Source organism: Panthera onca, chromosome D2 (genome assembly GCF_046562875.1).
Source record: "Panthera onca isolate mPanOnc1 chromosome D2, mPanOnc1 haplotype 2, whole genome shotgun sequence".
In the NCBI taxonomy this organism is placed as follows: Eukaryota; Metazoa; Chordata; class Mammalia; order Carnivora; family Felidae; genus Panthera; species Panthera onca.
In genome coordinates, this window is record NC_138349.1 from 22950932 (window position 1) to 22966662 (window position 15731).

A 15731-nucleotide genomic window follows, 5' to 3' on the forward strand; every position below is an offset into this window, starting at 1 on the left:
AGCCCATCCTTCAAGCCTTTGCTCCAGATCAGAAGCCAAGAAGATCTAAGCTTACATATGTGTGACCCAAGCCCCAGGCCATCCCATCTCATGTGTAAGAATAGCAAATACTACCCTCCAGCATTGTAAAATGAATTAAATGACATACTGTGTGTAAAGCACCCGGCTTGTAAGAACTTGAAAAGATCCCATTTGTGTCCAGCTAGGGATTGCTCCTTTCTCTTTGTTCCCACAGTACTTAGTATCTACAGCACTTAGCTCTGTGAGTCTCCGCTTAGCTGTTATGTGCAGTGAGGGGAGGTATTTGTTTTCTCTGTTTGTATCCTCAGTAGCACTTAGAAGAACAATTATGAATTGTGGTAGACCTAGAAAAACAATTGAATAGATGATAGATAGATAGATAGACAGATAGGTAGACAGACAGAGCTTAGCATCAGGCTGATTAAAAGCAAGAAGTATACTCTTTGAAACTTTCTGAATCTCTTGTCTTTCCCTCTCCAAAGAGGCCATGCAGCATGGTGGTTAAGCACCTGAGCTCTGGTCTAAGTTTATTTGAGTTCAGATACCAGCTTCCCACTTATGTTCTAGCTGATGTTAGGCAAATTCCTTAAATTCTGCCATCTGAAAATGGCAAACAAACAAATAAACAAACAAATAAACAAACGCAAGCATTGGCTTTATAGGATAGTTAAGAATGTATATAGATTATATTATTTAAAATGCTTAGCACAATGACAGTTTTTTAAAGTACTCCCTAAAGTAAACTGGTGATAACAATCCAGTTAGAAATGGAATTCTAATTTTATTAATCTTATTCAATAGGAAAAGGGAGGGAGGAAGAGTTCACTTGACTAAGCTCATACAAGGAATTAAAATTGGCTCTGTAACCAGAATCCAGCCCTCTCATCTTCTAACTTTAGGTCTCCAAGCTGCCACCATACTTGATTTGGCTTTGTCCCATTGTACAGAGGATGCAGTTTTGAGTGCCCTTTAGGAAATAGTTGAAAAACCTGGAATTCAGATTCTGATTCCAACTACATACCCTGATGTTCTTGTACTTATACAGGGCTCCCCATTTCTAGATAGAAGAAATTCACACAATGGGAAGTAGATCTCTTCAGTTCCTGGCCAGCTTTTGGGTATCTTACATGGAAGCTTACACTTTTGCATGATAGCACAGAAAAAAATCAGTAAACCTTTGGATTGGTTCCTAGGCATATTTTATAACTACCCAGCCCTCCCAAAAGAGATACACAACATTGAATCATCTGTAGCATTTAATCCTTTAATCAGCCTAAACTTTCAAGAGGAAATCCAGTGTTGGGAATGTCATCCATAAGATAACAATTTCAGGAAATAGCATTGCCCTTGTGTTACAGTTACTCAGATTTTTTTTTTTTTATCCTGCTTTTCTAGATGCTTGCTACAATAATTGCTCACGTAACTGGAATGTGTTGTTTATGCCTGGAAAAGTCCATTACCAATATAACTACAGTCAGTCAGTCAGACCACTAACAAATATTGAAGCTCTTTAGGTCAGGCAGGAGAACATTACGTCTGGGTTCACATGCAGTTGTGAGCTTAAAGGACCATTGGAAGCGTAGGGACTGGAATGTGCGTGTAGGAGCCATGTTCTACTTTATGAAATTTAAACTTTAAGATCAATGGGAGGCCACACAGATATTCCAGAGAGTGGGGAAAAAACGACATTGCTCTTTAAAAAAAAAATAAGGTTGCAGTGGTAGCAGGGCAGAGGGTGGCTTGAGGGAAGCGAGGCGAGAGGGTGGCAGCATTGTTAGAGGCACTGGGGCAGGCCAGAGCAGTGAGGGGGGGTTAACGATAGAGGCGGTTAGGGCTTAGTGACTGATGAGGTTTGGGGAGAAAACAGGGGGGTCGAGTGAAGGCAGGCTCAGAGCTCTAGCTTGAGCAACGACAGTAGCATTTACTAAGCCTGGCAGCACCAACAGCGTAGATGGAGGTACTCGGCAGTGGATGGTATTACAATGGGAAGAGACCTTACAAATGGGTAGTATAGCCATGGAGGAGACTGAAGCCCTCAGTGTCAGAGTTCAGGCTTACGTCCGTGTGTCCGGGTTCACAGCCCAGGACTGCTGAAACGATAGTTGCTTCGAAAAGATCTAATGAGCATCTCATGTGGAATCCCATGCGAAGGTGGCCAATAAGTGAAGCCAATGAAGGTCAAGAATGAGAGTCTTCACAGGCATGGGCTCCTTCGCAGGCTGGGTGTTTGGGGGGGAAGCTTCGATTGTTTCAGGCACGGAGGGAAAGCTAGGGCTCAATCAGAAAACAGTTCTCTTTTCTCATTTCTGCCAAAATTGCCTAAAGGTATCTCAGAAAAAAAAAAAAAGTGTGCAGATTTTTAAGGCACTGGCAATTTGCTGTGATCTCATTTGTCATTCTAATAAGTGCTGTCTGTTAAATCTCGTTTTATTCATAATTTTGTATTCTGTTTCTTGAAGAGAGGCCCTCAAATTGTAGGACTGTCATCCCCACAGAACCATGTCTAGGCCTGATCCTACTGGTCACATTCCTCAGTTGACTTTTTTTTTTTTCTTTTTAATGTTTATTTATTTTTTGAGAGAGAGAGAGGGAGGGAGGAAGGCGCAGAGAGAGAGAGAGAGAGAGAGGGAATGAGCAGAGGAGGGGCAGAGAGAGGTAGACACAGAATCTGAAGCAGGCTCCAGGCTGTGAGCTGTCAGCGCACAGCCTGATGCGGGGTTTGGACTCATGAACTGTGAGATCATGATCTGGGCCGAAGCTGGACGCTTAACCTACTGAGCCACCCAGATGCCTCCCTCAGTTGACTTCTTGTAACTCTCCCCCATGTCAGAACTGGCCCCCTCCAGTCCTTCTGTTCATAGGAGCTCCTGCTCCTATAACCGAGTCAGCATATGGCATGCTAAGATTATTCCTGACTCTGAGAAGCTCCTGATTAAGAACAGATTCTTCTAAAAGTATAACCTCCACCATTTGTCAGACAAGGTGGTTAGAGTTACATGATCTTTGCAGTCCTTCCTAATTTTGTCATCAGTTTCCTTTAAAAGAGTGACAAAATGCTAAATATTTAGTCATCCAGATGCCCCTGGAGAGGATTAGAACTGGAATCCTATGGAAGCATTTTGGTTCTGTGATTAAATCATAAGAAATGCATGAGAATCACTTAACTTCCATAGGTTTTTTTTCTTCCAACAGAACACTTTATTACTTATTAATAAGTTTTACTTGGGATTTCCAGATCCTATTTAAATTTCACTTTCAAGCCAGCTTTTTTAAGTTTTGAATTTCCTCTCAGGCAAATTGTGTCCCATGACACCTTAGCACTCAGACAAGGCAAACAAAAGATCTATTAATAAAGGTCAGTTGTTATTGATTATTTATTTATTTTATAAAAGACAGTAAAATGTTTCTCTTCCTCCCTGGTTCACCTTAAGACTTCCCCATGGTAAAGGAAAATATTTGAACTTACTGTGTTAACTATCTCTGATTTTTTGTTCTTACTGCTTTTGTTAGTTTCACTGAATGGTAAAGGAGAAGAGAAAATGGAAAAAAAATACAGCCTGTATTCTCATTTTTTAATTTCATTGTTCTTGAGGTTCCTCTTCTGACATTTGGATCACCATAAGATGCATGTCTCTATTTATTAGCTTCCTGTTAGTATGTTATGTTAACCTTGAAAAATAATATTTTAAAAAATTGAGTTAACCTCTTCAGACCCATGAATAACAACATAAAAACCAAGATGCAAAAGTGGAAAAGGAATGACTTGGGTCATTTCTTTGCATTGAAGCTTAATATCAGGAAGCATAAGAACAGAAGGGCCCCTCATCATTAACACACAGTTTGCTGCTTAATGGTGTGTTCATCTCGTGTGTGGGTTCTCACACAGGAAGAGTTTAATATTTAGATAGTGTCTCTAATTCAAACAGAATGATTTGAGAGCTTGGAGGTTTGTATTCCTCAGATCAGTGTATCAGGGATGTTAAAAGGGAACTTCTCCATTCCTCACCTCCCTTCTCTCTCTCCTGACAAACTAGGGTTTGTTCCCCTTTTACTAAAACATAGGGGTTTCCTCTCTTTCTTTTCTAGATTTCTAGAAAGAAGATACTGAAAGAAATGTCTTCTTACTGTTTTATAACTCCTTATTTGTGCCAAATGACCTAATTCAAATAGGGATTAAGTCAAAGGAGGATGGTCTGTTCACTCCTTTCTAAAAATAATGGAGGGGAATGAGGAGATCATGGTAAATAGTTTGTTTCTTTAAGAAACATTTGGCTTGCATGGCTTATCCTATGTGTTTTCCTTGAACTGTGTCTCTCCAAACTATCCACTGAATTCCCTGCTTCTGTTCCCCCATTCCCTAGCCCCATTTATGTTCATGTCTTGAAGCTCTGCCTGTAGGTCTTTCCAGGTCTGTTTAATTTTTCTATTTTACTCTTCCTATATAAAGAGGGCTTGGCTTGAATATGCATTTTCTCATATATTGTACACTTTATCTTGGTACTCTTTGAGGATTACACTGGTACTGGTATTATGCTTTTTTCTAGGGGAAAAAAAAAAGAAGATCATTTAATTTAGTATCTCTCTAGTTCCCCTGGTGTTAATGCAGATGACTAAAATAGAGTATAATTTAGAGCAGAATAATTTAAATAGAGGAAGGAGACTATGAAATGGTTAACATTATCCACTAGATATGGATATATGCTTTGGGAATTATCCTCTTTTTTTTTTTTTAAGAGACAGAGAGAAAGTGAGGGGAGAGGGGAAGACAGAGAGAGAATATTAAGCAGGTTCCACACTCAACATAGAGCCTGACACAGAGCTTGATCCCACAACCCCACAACCCCACGACCCTGGGATCATGACCTGAGCCAAAATCCAGAGTTGGATGCTCAACAGACTAAGCCACCCAGGTGCCCAAAGCCTATTTTTTATTTAAAAAAGGAAGAGGAGGAGTAAGAGAAAGAGGCAAGGATATGTAGGACTGAATTGTGAGCATTGTGAGATTGACAGATTTTGGAGAGAGTTGTTGTTGTTGTTGTTGTTTTTCTTTTTTTGGAGTTGATAGTATCCGTCACCTTGGAGAATAGAGAATAAGTCCTATTTTCAAGATTTGCTTCAAAGAACAACTTAAGTCCACTGGATTTGTTTGCTAAATATAATGACCTAGCTCTAGGAATAGAGTATAATAGCCTTTTATTACATGCATTTCTTTGTTAGTCACTACCAGGAGAGAACTTGACTTTCAGCACACAGAGTGGGGAGAGATGTGAGTTGCCTTGAGTGAGAGCTGCAGTTTTCCTCACGTGGAAACTCCTGGGACAATGCTCCCCAGCTCAAGTGCCATCAGTGGCCGCACATCTTAGCTGCAAATGACCTCTAGATGGAAACAGACTCAGAGGGAGAATATAGCAAATTTTACTTAAAAACATTCTACCTTGCACAAGGACTGTTCCATATGCTGTGGTTTGCTCTGTGTCTCCCAGCACAGTCAGTTATCTGTCTATCCCTGTGTCTACAGCACTGTTGGCTGTCTGGTCTTGTAAGCTCCCCAGGAGAGGTGCAGTAGCCATCTAACTCACACCATTTCAGTGTCATTCAGAGGATATTACATAAATAAGCATTACATTAAATTAGGTGTGGGCTCTTAGAAAACGTGAAGACCATTTGGGATTAAGGACTCCCCAGGGGCAAAAATCTACTGATTGCTTTCTGGCTGGCCCCACACCCCAAATTCATCCCACCCTTTCTACTGGTTTTCTTTTCACACTGAGTTTGTATGTTCTGGATTACCTCCGTCTGATGACTTAAAATTCCTGTGTATGGTTGTTGTGTGCACCATTATACTAATCTTTCAACTCCCTTCTGAAGTCTTTTACTCTAATTTAGCTATTATTGATTTCTCCTCCCTTTGATGACTCAAATGGAGCTCAATTGCACATTCACTTAACTCTTCCGAAAATGAAGATACCATAAGCTGTTCTGTTGAAATCTTCACTTAGATGTGCATGCATTCATTGTCCGGAACCCTCATCTGGAGGCTGCCAAGTTCTGTGATTGAAGTAGAAGGATCATCTAACAATGAATTTCACCAAGGTTCAAAAGTTTTAAAAAATAAATTAAAAACAGCAAATGGAAATGCCATTGATGTAGAGTCAGTGAGGAATTAAAACTCAAGTTTGTCTCAATGAAGAAAAAAAAATATCCCAGGGATGTCTGAAACAAGGAAGAGTAAAGGAGTGGTCTGTGGCCAGTAACACGTCTGAAGGACAATAGGTCTCCAATACTTTTGAATTGGACACAAAGTGAGGACCCAGTTCTGTCTTGCCTTTAGTTACCGGAACACTTAATTAGGATAACATACCATAAGGGTAATGAAGCACCGATAAGAGTCTATGTATAATGTGAGTTAAACTTGTCCACCACTTACCAGCTAAATAATTTAAATCACTTAGCCTCTTTGTGCCTCAATTTCCTCATCAGAAAAGAGAGAGAGAGAGACAGAAAGGGAGAGAAAGAGAGAGAGAATTACTTGAAATGCCCTTAATATTTAAATTTGGCACATGGCCTATGCATCCAGTAAATGTTAGATGTTATTAATAATAGCAACTACTTAAATTTGTGGAGTACTTTAACATTTTCACAGAATTTGTCCACTTCTATTGTTTGTTTCTCCCATCTCTAAGAGACTAAGGAGAGATAACATTATCTCTTTTTTTTTAATGTTTGTTTTTAATGAGTCTGTTCAATATTTAAGTGACTTCTTTGAGGTCACACAGTGACAGACACTGCTAGTTGTTCTTTGAGGTCACACAGTGACAGATACTGCTCAGCAGCCTCTACCCACTTTTCTGTTACTGGCAGGGCCCATCTCTTACCATAGAAAACAGCAAGTCTATCCCCAGACCTCTATCCTCCTTGTTTTCTCAACTTTCATTGAAGCCATGATGTGGGCACGTGGCTGAATCCTGGTCATTGAGATGGCAGAGATTTTGCTCCGAGGGCTTTGGGAAAGAGTTTCCTTTATAAGCTAAAACCCAAACCAAACAAAACAAAACAAAAGCAGATATACACTAGAGGTCCTTCTTTACTTCACTGAGTGTGACTGGGTCTGCATATGCTGCAAAGAAGTGTTATGGCCGCCGTGTGAGTGAGGGCACCCGGCACTAAGTATTGACTCTATCAGAGAGGAAATACATACATATATCGTGTGGCTGCTTGACAGCATTGTGAGGCTACATTAGTCCCGGAACTGCGTAAACTGTGGACGTCTTGTTATATGAGACAATATATCCCTTATTATTTGAGTTATTTTTAGTATTCTGTTGCTTGCTGCCAGAGACATGCTAACAGATATATGGTGGCTAAACCAAGACTCAAAGTCTGGTCTTCTGATTCCAAAGTGTTTGTTTGCTCATTTATTTGTTTTCGGGAGAGTACATAGTGTCAGCCTATAATTAAGGCCTCCACAAAATAGCCAGATGTATGTGTCTATTCTGATATTCTGTGCGTCCTTACCCCTAATTTAAGCCTTAGCTAAACTCAAGGACTTGCTCTCTGCTGACTCCTCTGTGAGCTTTCACACCTCAGGACCTCTATCTTCTCGCTCCCTTCCCTTAGAATACCAGCTCTGTAGCCTTTCGGCTCCAACAGAATCATACGCATCATCTGGGATTTGTCTTGACTGTCTTCTTTTGTAAGAGTCTGTACCCGATTATACTTTTCTTTCTTCCTCTCTCAGAGATTTAAACACTTTTCTCTTGCGTGTGACCATCTGTGTACAACTTAGTGTGACTGTAGTGACCTTAGTGTGACCATCTGTGTACAACTCTGCCTCTCTACTTGACTGTGAGCTTCCAGGGATGGGTCCTGAGTCTCATTCTCCCTTTGTGTCCTCACAGCGCGCACGCGCGCACACACACACACACACACACACACACACACACACACACACACACATATATATATTTTATCCTTGCCTCTTAAGATGGCTTAATAAATGTTTATTGAATTAAATGTGTAGAATTTTAAAGCCAAAAGTTCTTTCTTCTGAAGAAAGCTCTCATTTTCTGGGAATTATAAGAGGCTCTTATCCTTGCATTCATGACCCCCCTAGGATTCGGGAGATCAGTGATATCATTAAAGATATATTCATTGTTTTATGCTCATAGATTTTATTAGATCAGATTCTTAAAGAATTCATAGCTACTCAAAAGAATTAGAACTTCTGTTTAAGTTAGAAAGTTGAATAAATGCTTTTTGAGCCAAAGACACAATCTGGAATATGCATATTTTTAGGAAAACTGCTGTAAGTTTACTTCTTTTCCCTAAAACTGGAGTGTAAAGAAAACAACCCAAAAGAAAACAGATTTCTGGCTCTTGAACACCCCTCTTTATATTTTATCCAGTTATTCAGTCCCCTGAAAGATTGCTCCAGATCTCTTCAGACCTTACAATTTTTTGTCCCCATATCACTTCTATCCACATATTTAAAAATATCCAACCAAATGGTCCCTGGCAAGCAGCTGTAGTAAGGAGAGGTGGCCATCTGAGATAGAGCAAACACCAGGTGAGGAAACACCAGGGCATGCTGGAAGCTGGTGGAGAAAGGACGGAGGTAGTCAGCTTTCATCCCTGAACCAACCTGCCGGCATCTTCAGTGTGGCTTTGCCATTGTGCACCCGAGCAGGACTGTGGCCCAGCTCAGCTAGGTGGAATTATGAACAGTAGCATGGTCGAGTTCTGTGGAACCTCCCCATGTGTTACAATGACAGAAACACCTGCCCAGGCCAGCCCTGAAGCACCAGTAACAGAGAGAAATACAAAAGAAAATGCCTTGTTTTATAGACCAGGACCTGTGTCACCATCTACATTATTCAGGAACTGGAACTGTAGACCTTCAGGAATGAAAGAGACTTTAGGATCTTAATGCCCAAACAGCTCACTGTCAAGGAGGCCAAGGCCACCCTTTTGTTTTCCCTGGGATTAGAATCCACTTCTGCAATTGGACACAGAAAAAGGAAAAAAGAAAAAAAGGAATGCAAATCATTAATAATTGAAAAATGAGGGGATATGTGTTGCTTTTCTAGGATTTGCCAGAGTTGAAGACGAGTTGAGGTAAAGGGCAGTGGCCAGGCCAAGGGTTCTGATAGAACTCACCTCTCCCTAAATGTCCATAAGTTCTCCCACAGTTACCTGGCCAAAATTCATTGTTTAAGAAGAATAGTAAGCTTGTTAGACCAGCTCCTCCTTCAAAAGATTCTCAGCAGCCCTCTATCAAGCAAGTTGCTAGTCTGCTCCTTAGCTAAAGAATTAGAAGAGACCACTTACAGGGGGAATATTTACATTCTTCTTAGGGAGTAGGGGGAATGGGAGATTCATTGATGCCCTAACCTTCCATCTGCCTTCTTCTGGGATACACTGTTTTAAGTTAGCAAGGGAAAGGGTCAGTACACTGTGTTTCTTCCTTAGGAAAAGAAATGGAGAATTCCTATCCTTCTACTTGAGAAGTGTGGAATAAACGTTGGTCTAGGAATTAATACAGTTGTTTTCACAAACATATTGTGTAGAATCAGGTTACCAGGAAGGAATTTTAGGGGGGGTCCTTAAATGTGTGGGTTTTCATTTCTAAATGATGTTTTTCAGTTAATTAAAAAAAAAAACCATGCCGTCACATTCAAAGGTGTCATCTGGCCAGCTACTTGGCATACTGGAGGCTGCCAATGTGTAAATCTAGGGTGCTTCCATGTTAAGACAGTCGAACGCACACCTGGAAATAAGACTTGCCCTGACGTTTTGCTGCAGCAGAATATTTTTTCCTGGGTTTTGCTGTTTTACACTAGAACACTGTTAATAGCCATCCATATACTAGTGTGTCTATCTCTATGAATGTTCCTGTTTCATAACCAAGTGCAGAAGGAAGTCGAGATTAGATGAGGGTAGGGGCATATTGGCCTTTTCCTGCCCCCCCCCCGCCCCGGGTCCATTGTGATGGTTGTTCACCCCCCACGACCATCTTTATTGAGGAATAATTGAAAAATATAATTGTATATATTTAAAGTACGCAGTGTGATGATGCTTTGATATACATATGCATTGTGTAATGGTTGCTAAGATAGAGATGATTAACATATCCATCACCTTGCATAGTTAACTAACTCACTCTCTCTCTCTCTCTCTCTCTCTCTCTCTCTCTCTCTCTCGGTGAGAATGCCTAAGATCTACTCTCAGTAACTTTCAAATATACAATATTGTATAATTAATTATAGTCGCCCTGCTGTACATTAGAGACTCAGAACTTCTTTTTAAAAAATGTTTTATTTATTTTTGAGAGATAAAGCACAGATGAGGGGCAAAGAGAGAGGGAGACAGATAATCCAAAGCAGGCTCTCAGCTGTCAGCACAGAGCCCGATGTGGGGATTGAGCTCACAAACTGTGATATCGTGACCTGAACCAGAGTTGGATGCTTAACCCACTGAGCCACCCAGGTGCCCCCAGAGCCTCAGAACTTCTTATAACTGAAAGTTTGTACCTTTGACTTGGATCTCCCCATCTCCCCTTCCCTCCTAGCTCCTAACAGCTGCCATTCTATTCTGTCTCTATGAAATCAGTTTTTGTTTCTTTTATATTCTGCGTATAAGTGATACCATACGCTATTTTCCACTGTCTTATTTCACCTGGCAAAATGCCCTCCTGTTTCATCCGTGTTGGCAGAAATGGCAGGATTTTCTTTTTAATGGCCTAATAATATTCCATTGTGTATATGTGTATATTACCACATTTTTTAATGTGATGATTTACTGGCACCTATGTACAGAGGGTTGGGTGAGAACTGGAGTTGTTGAGTTGGTGGAATTATTCAGTAGGAGCTTTCTTTGAAGACTGTGGGAAAAGAGGGAGTAGTTTGGTGAGACCAAATAGTATAAATTTAGCTCAGTCCTGGGAGGAAGCCCATGATCACTTCCTCAAAGAATCTCACTCGTCCCTGCACAGACCCTGGCATTGTTTCTGGCACCCTCCCACGACAGTACTTTGAAAGAGTTATTCGCCATGATCAAGTGGGATTTATTCCTGGGCTGCAGGGCTGGTTCAATATTCACAAATCAATCAATGTGATACACCACATTAATAAAAGAAAGGATAAGAACCATAGGATCTTTCCAGTAGATGCAGAAAAACCATTTGACAAAATACAGCATCCTTTCCTGATAAAAATGCTCAAGAAACTAGGGATAGAAGTAACATGCCTCTACATCATAAACGCCACATATGAAAGGCCACAGCTAATATTCTCAAAGGGGAAAAACTGAGAACTTGCCCCCTACAGTTAGGAACACTGCAGGGATATCCACTACCACCTCTGTGGTTAAACCTTCTGAGGAATTAATGTAACAGCTTGGAAGGTTGGCTTCAACACGCTCTTTATACATATGGACAACGTGAAGTTTCCCCCAGTAGCTTTGTAAGCAATGGATATGGCAGCAAGGAGCCACAGCAGAAGAACAGGACAGATGGCTCCTAGACTGGTTGGGGAATCCTTCAATGTGCCACTGTGGAAAGTCCCAGAAATAACTGGGTGCTGAGATCCTGGCAAAGTGTAGGTAGAGGTGGTTAAGCCACTGACAGTTGGATTATAGCCATGTAAAGAAAGTATCCTGGGGCCCCTGGGTGGCTCAGTTGGTTAGGCATCTGACTTTGGCTGAGGTCATGATTTCCCAGTTTGTGAGTTCGAGCCCTGTGTCCGGCTCTATCCTGACAGCTTGAAGCCTGGAGTCTGCTTCGGATTCTGTGTCTCCCTCTCCCTCTGCCCCTCCTCCTGCTCACCCTCTGTCTCTATCTCTCTCAAAAATAAATAAACATTAAAAAAAATTAAAAAAAAGAAAGTATCCTAAGATTTAAAGAGGAACCTAAAAAAAAGCCTTTACCATATGGTCATCACTTATTGTTTGGAATCAGGGATATTTTGGTACTATATAATAAAAAAAAAAAGATATAGAAAGAAATGCGATGCTGATGAGCATTCCATTTTGTGTGTGTATCCATCAAAACAGTCTTGCTCTCATTGATTGGATTTATAATTAAAAGCTGTGCAGTTAGGCTCAGAATTAAATCTATACAGGAAAGTTGTTTACTGAATGAATAAAAATAAATTACTATTTATGTATTTTAAGTACATATAACAGTTCACTTGATGAAAAAACTTCACTGATCTTTTTTTTCTTTTAACGTTTGTAAAATGCACAAAACATATTAGACAATGGGTCCAGAAGAGGCAGGCCATTGCATTTTCCCCTTTTTCTCATCTCATACTGGCAGTTTAAGTTGTGGTCCCTTTAACAGGTACTAATTACATTAAATAGTATTGCTAATTAACCAGAACAGAAAAACAAAGAACCCACAACAAACCAGATTAAACATAATGACGGATCACTATCCAGGAATATGGGGTAAATATGGGGGTAAATAATGTGCATAGACTGTGAACTGGGGAAAAAAGAGGAAGAGAGAGATTACAAAGAATCCATTGGAGACACAACTAAAGGTTAGCAGTTCCCCCTTCTTTCTTGCTCTCATTCTGAGAACAGAAAGATGAGATTGATTCAAGCAGATATGCTTTGGAATGCCAGAAAGGACACCTCTTCAGGTGCAGTATTGATAAACTGCCTGAGTGTATCAGTGGCATTTTAGTTTTACTAGCCCCTCAAAGAGAGTCAGGGAGTGGATTTTTACCTCCCTGCCCACCTGCCTGTGAATTGTTTAAACAGTTTCTGTGTGTGTGTGTGTGTGTGTGTGTGTGTGTGTGTGTGTGAGAGAGAGAGAGAGAGAGAGAGAGAGAGAGAGAGAGAGAGAGAGAGAGAGATACTCCGCACCACTACCTGCTGGGTTAAAAGCTTCCTTCTCTGGGGCCTCTCTGAATTCCCTTGTCAGATGGATGAGAGATGCAGCCTGTGCCCAGCTGAACTTCATTATTTGGTTTCCTGCTGTATTGTAACCAGAGAGCAACTACCCACAAGTGCTTTATGTCCACACCCCCATTTTCTTGGTGGAGGATTCGTAGACCTCTTAGGTAAAATCATACCAAGGTAGAGTGGCAACATCACTCTGTGTCTTCCAACAAACAGCCACCCTGCTGCCACTGATCAGTGTTCCTGGGATAGTGGTGATTGAAATTTAGCACTTAGAGCAACTTAATTGGCACGCAGACCTGTTAAGCATATGCCCCCACCATAGGTGCACCATCTGATGTACCCATAGGGTGCCCAGTGTTTCACACATGCTCAGATTTGAGCATGTTTTGAGAGGCAAGTTTTGAGAGGCACCTGGGTGGCTCAGTTGGTTAATCTCCTGACTCTTGGTTTTGGCTCATGGTTTGTGGGTTTGAGCCCCAGGTCGGGCTCCTTACTGCTGGTGCAGAACTTGGTTGGGACTCTCTCTCCCTCTCTTTCTGCCCCTCCCCTGCTTGTGTTCGCTCTCTCTCAAGAAATAAATAAACTTAAAAAAATTAAGAAAAAAAGTAAGCAAGTTTCGAACAGCTCCTTAAAGGAAGCCTGTGCTGTGGTTTAGGACAGGGGTGGCCTAAGAGCATGGGTCCTGAGATCTCTGCCCATCTTTGAGTTACCATATTTCTTCCTGCCTGTGAACTTGGAACAGACCTAAGGTTGTAGAGTTCCAGTTTGCTTGCTGTGAAAGAAGTGTTGGGAATCTGCTCATTAAAGCTCGTGCCTTAATCAAGCCCTGTGCTAACAGAGTGGAACTTGGAAGGATTCAGCATTCCTTGGCAGCTTGCTGCCTTGGAATTCAAGGTTAGAATGTTTTGTGCTCACTGTGACTAGAACTGATCCCTTGGTCTTCCGGGAAAATCCTGGAAGTCGATGTCAACATTTTTCTGCTGAATTGGAAACAGCAAGCCTGGGCCAAATGTTCTAGACTATGAGAATTAGGAGAGAAATGGAAATCTCAACAGAAAACGGATCAGACCTATAAGTTCTGGTCCTTATGTAAGAAGAATAAATGAGAGCTGGGAAATCACTGGTTAGGAACTCACTGCTCTGTTGAATCTTCCCAAGTGTCCTGGTGCTCATGAGCTCTAGGTACCCGGGGGACCCTTGGCATAACTGCAGATGCCTGCAGAAGCAGCCTTCTCAAGCTGCCATGCTGAGTGTCAGTGGGACCGAGAAGGGGGAAGATCAGCTGTCTTTCAACCTAGGTTTTGTTTGGTGAGCTTGTCCTGTCCTAACTGGATCACAGACCAGCAGGGCCCATCTGTATTTATGTTCTCCTGGGCATCGGTGGGGGGAAATCCTGGGTTCTTAATAAATGGTTAATGAATTGTGAAAGAAAGAACTAACTAGTTGGGGTTTCTCTGAGTGATGTGGACAGCAGCACTGGGCTCAAATCAGATGGGGGTTTGCTGTGATGCTAATGAAGCTGAAATGTCAGTATCCCTCAACTGCAGAGGCCCCTTCCTGGGACCCGTCCCTAAGTTTAAATTCATAAGTTTATATTCTGCTCCTTATGGAGGGTTCCCCAAATCCTGTAAGCTTCAGGACCCCACAGAGCATAAATATGCTCCTTTTAGAATGTTCTTGCTGAACCCTGTGGAAGCGTGGATTCCATCCAGTGGCTTTCCCAGAAATTGTGGAGAATCAGGAGACATCGATAAAGCCAAACCTACAAAGCAAAAGAAAGGGAAGGAACTGACATTTAAAAACGCTATGCAAATTGAAGAATAATTAGCATGTATTACCTAATTTAACTCCGCACAGCAACCCTTTCTAGGCAATGGCATTACTGCCTCCATTTCTTTAATAGTCGGGAATATTGAGGTTCAGAGAAGCAAAGCATCCTGCCCAGTGTGGTACAGCTACTAGGGCTGGGAGCTACAACATTGACCTTTCTCTTTCCTGACCATCTGCTCACTGGCCCCTTGCAGGGTGCACATTTGACAGCTTTGCTTGTCTTCCCTGAAAGCCTTAAGCCCACTAGGGTAAGAATTGCCTGGATGGGCAGGTAACGCTTCCTGCAGGATACAGAGAGAAGTTGGGGAGGGGATCAGGTCTGAGCGGTTTAAAGGAAGGCACTGGCAAAACCCTTCCCCAGTCAGCATAAGCAATGTTGTACCAATTCATTCAATTATGTTAAGCACCTATTAATGGAATCCTGAGTCCTCCCTTGGGCCATTTCACAGCTATGAGATTGTAATTGTTGGAGACTAACCATGATCTCTTCTTTTGCCTTCAGGTGATTCTCATTTTGACAAAGCTGTATGACTATAACCTGGGGAGCATCACTGAGAGCTCGCTTTGGAGGTACGTAGATAAAGTGAGCTAATGGTTACTGTGTTCCTTGAGCATCACGCCCAAGACTGCTCTCCCTCACCCCCTTTTCCCTGGTGGGAGGATTTTTGGTTATGTGTTCTCGTTGCCTCCCCTTTTTGCTGTTTGCCTTAGTCATGGGTTGGGGTTTATCTCCAGGCAGGCCAGATCCTTCCTTATTTCTAAGTTTGTATTGGTCACAGGTCTTTTTGCAAAACTGTTCATCAGGTTGTCCTGATGCATTTGGGCTCCCCTCAGTTCTCACTGATCTTTGAGCTCATTGGAGCAGCAGTGAGGGAATGCAGGTGTCTTTGAAGAGGAGATCAACCTCACCTCTGGTTTTGCAGTGCCCGGGGAACCTTCCAGTGTAGTTTCTGCACTGCTTCCCTTCCTGGCCC

General features: G+C 41.7%; 1 protein-coding gene across 6 annotated transcripts in view; it reads left to right on the forward strand.

Annotated features, from left to right (window-relative positions):
- Nucleotides 1–15731, forward strand: part of SORCS1 (sortilin related VPS10 domain containing receptor 1) — a 502203-nt gene that overhangs the window by 169255 nt on the left and 317217 nt on the right. For all 6 annotated transcript variants that reach the window (XM_078434807.2, XM_078434808.2, XM_078434810.2 and 3 more), the window contains exon 2: nucleotides 15260–15327. In XM_078434807.2, the coding sequence (XP_078290933.2) occupies nucleotides 15260–15327 (68 nt within the window). The remainder of the gene's footprint in view (nucleotides 1–15259; nucleotides 15328–15731) is intronic.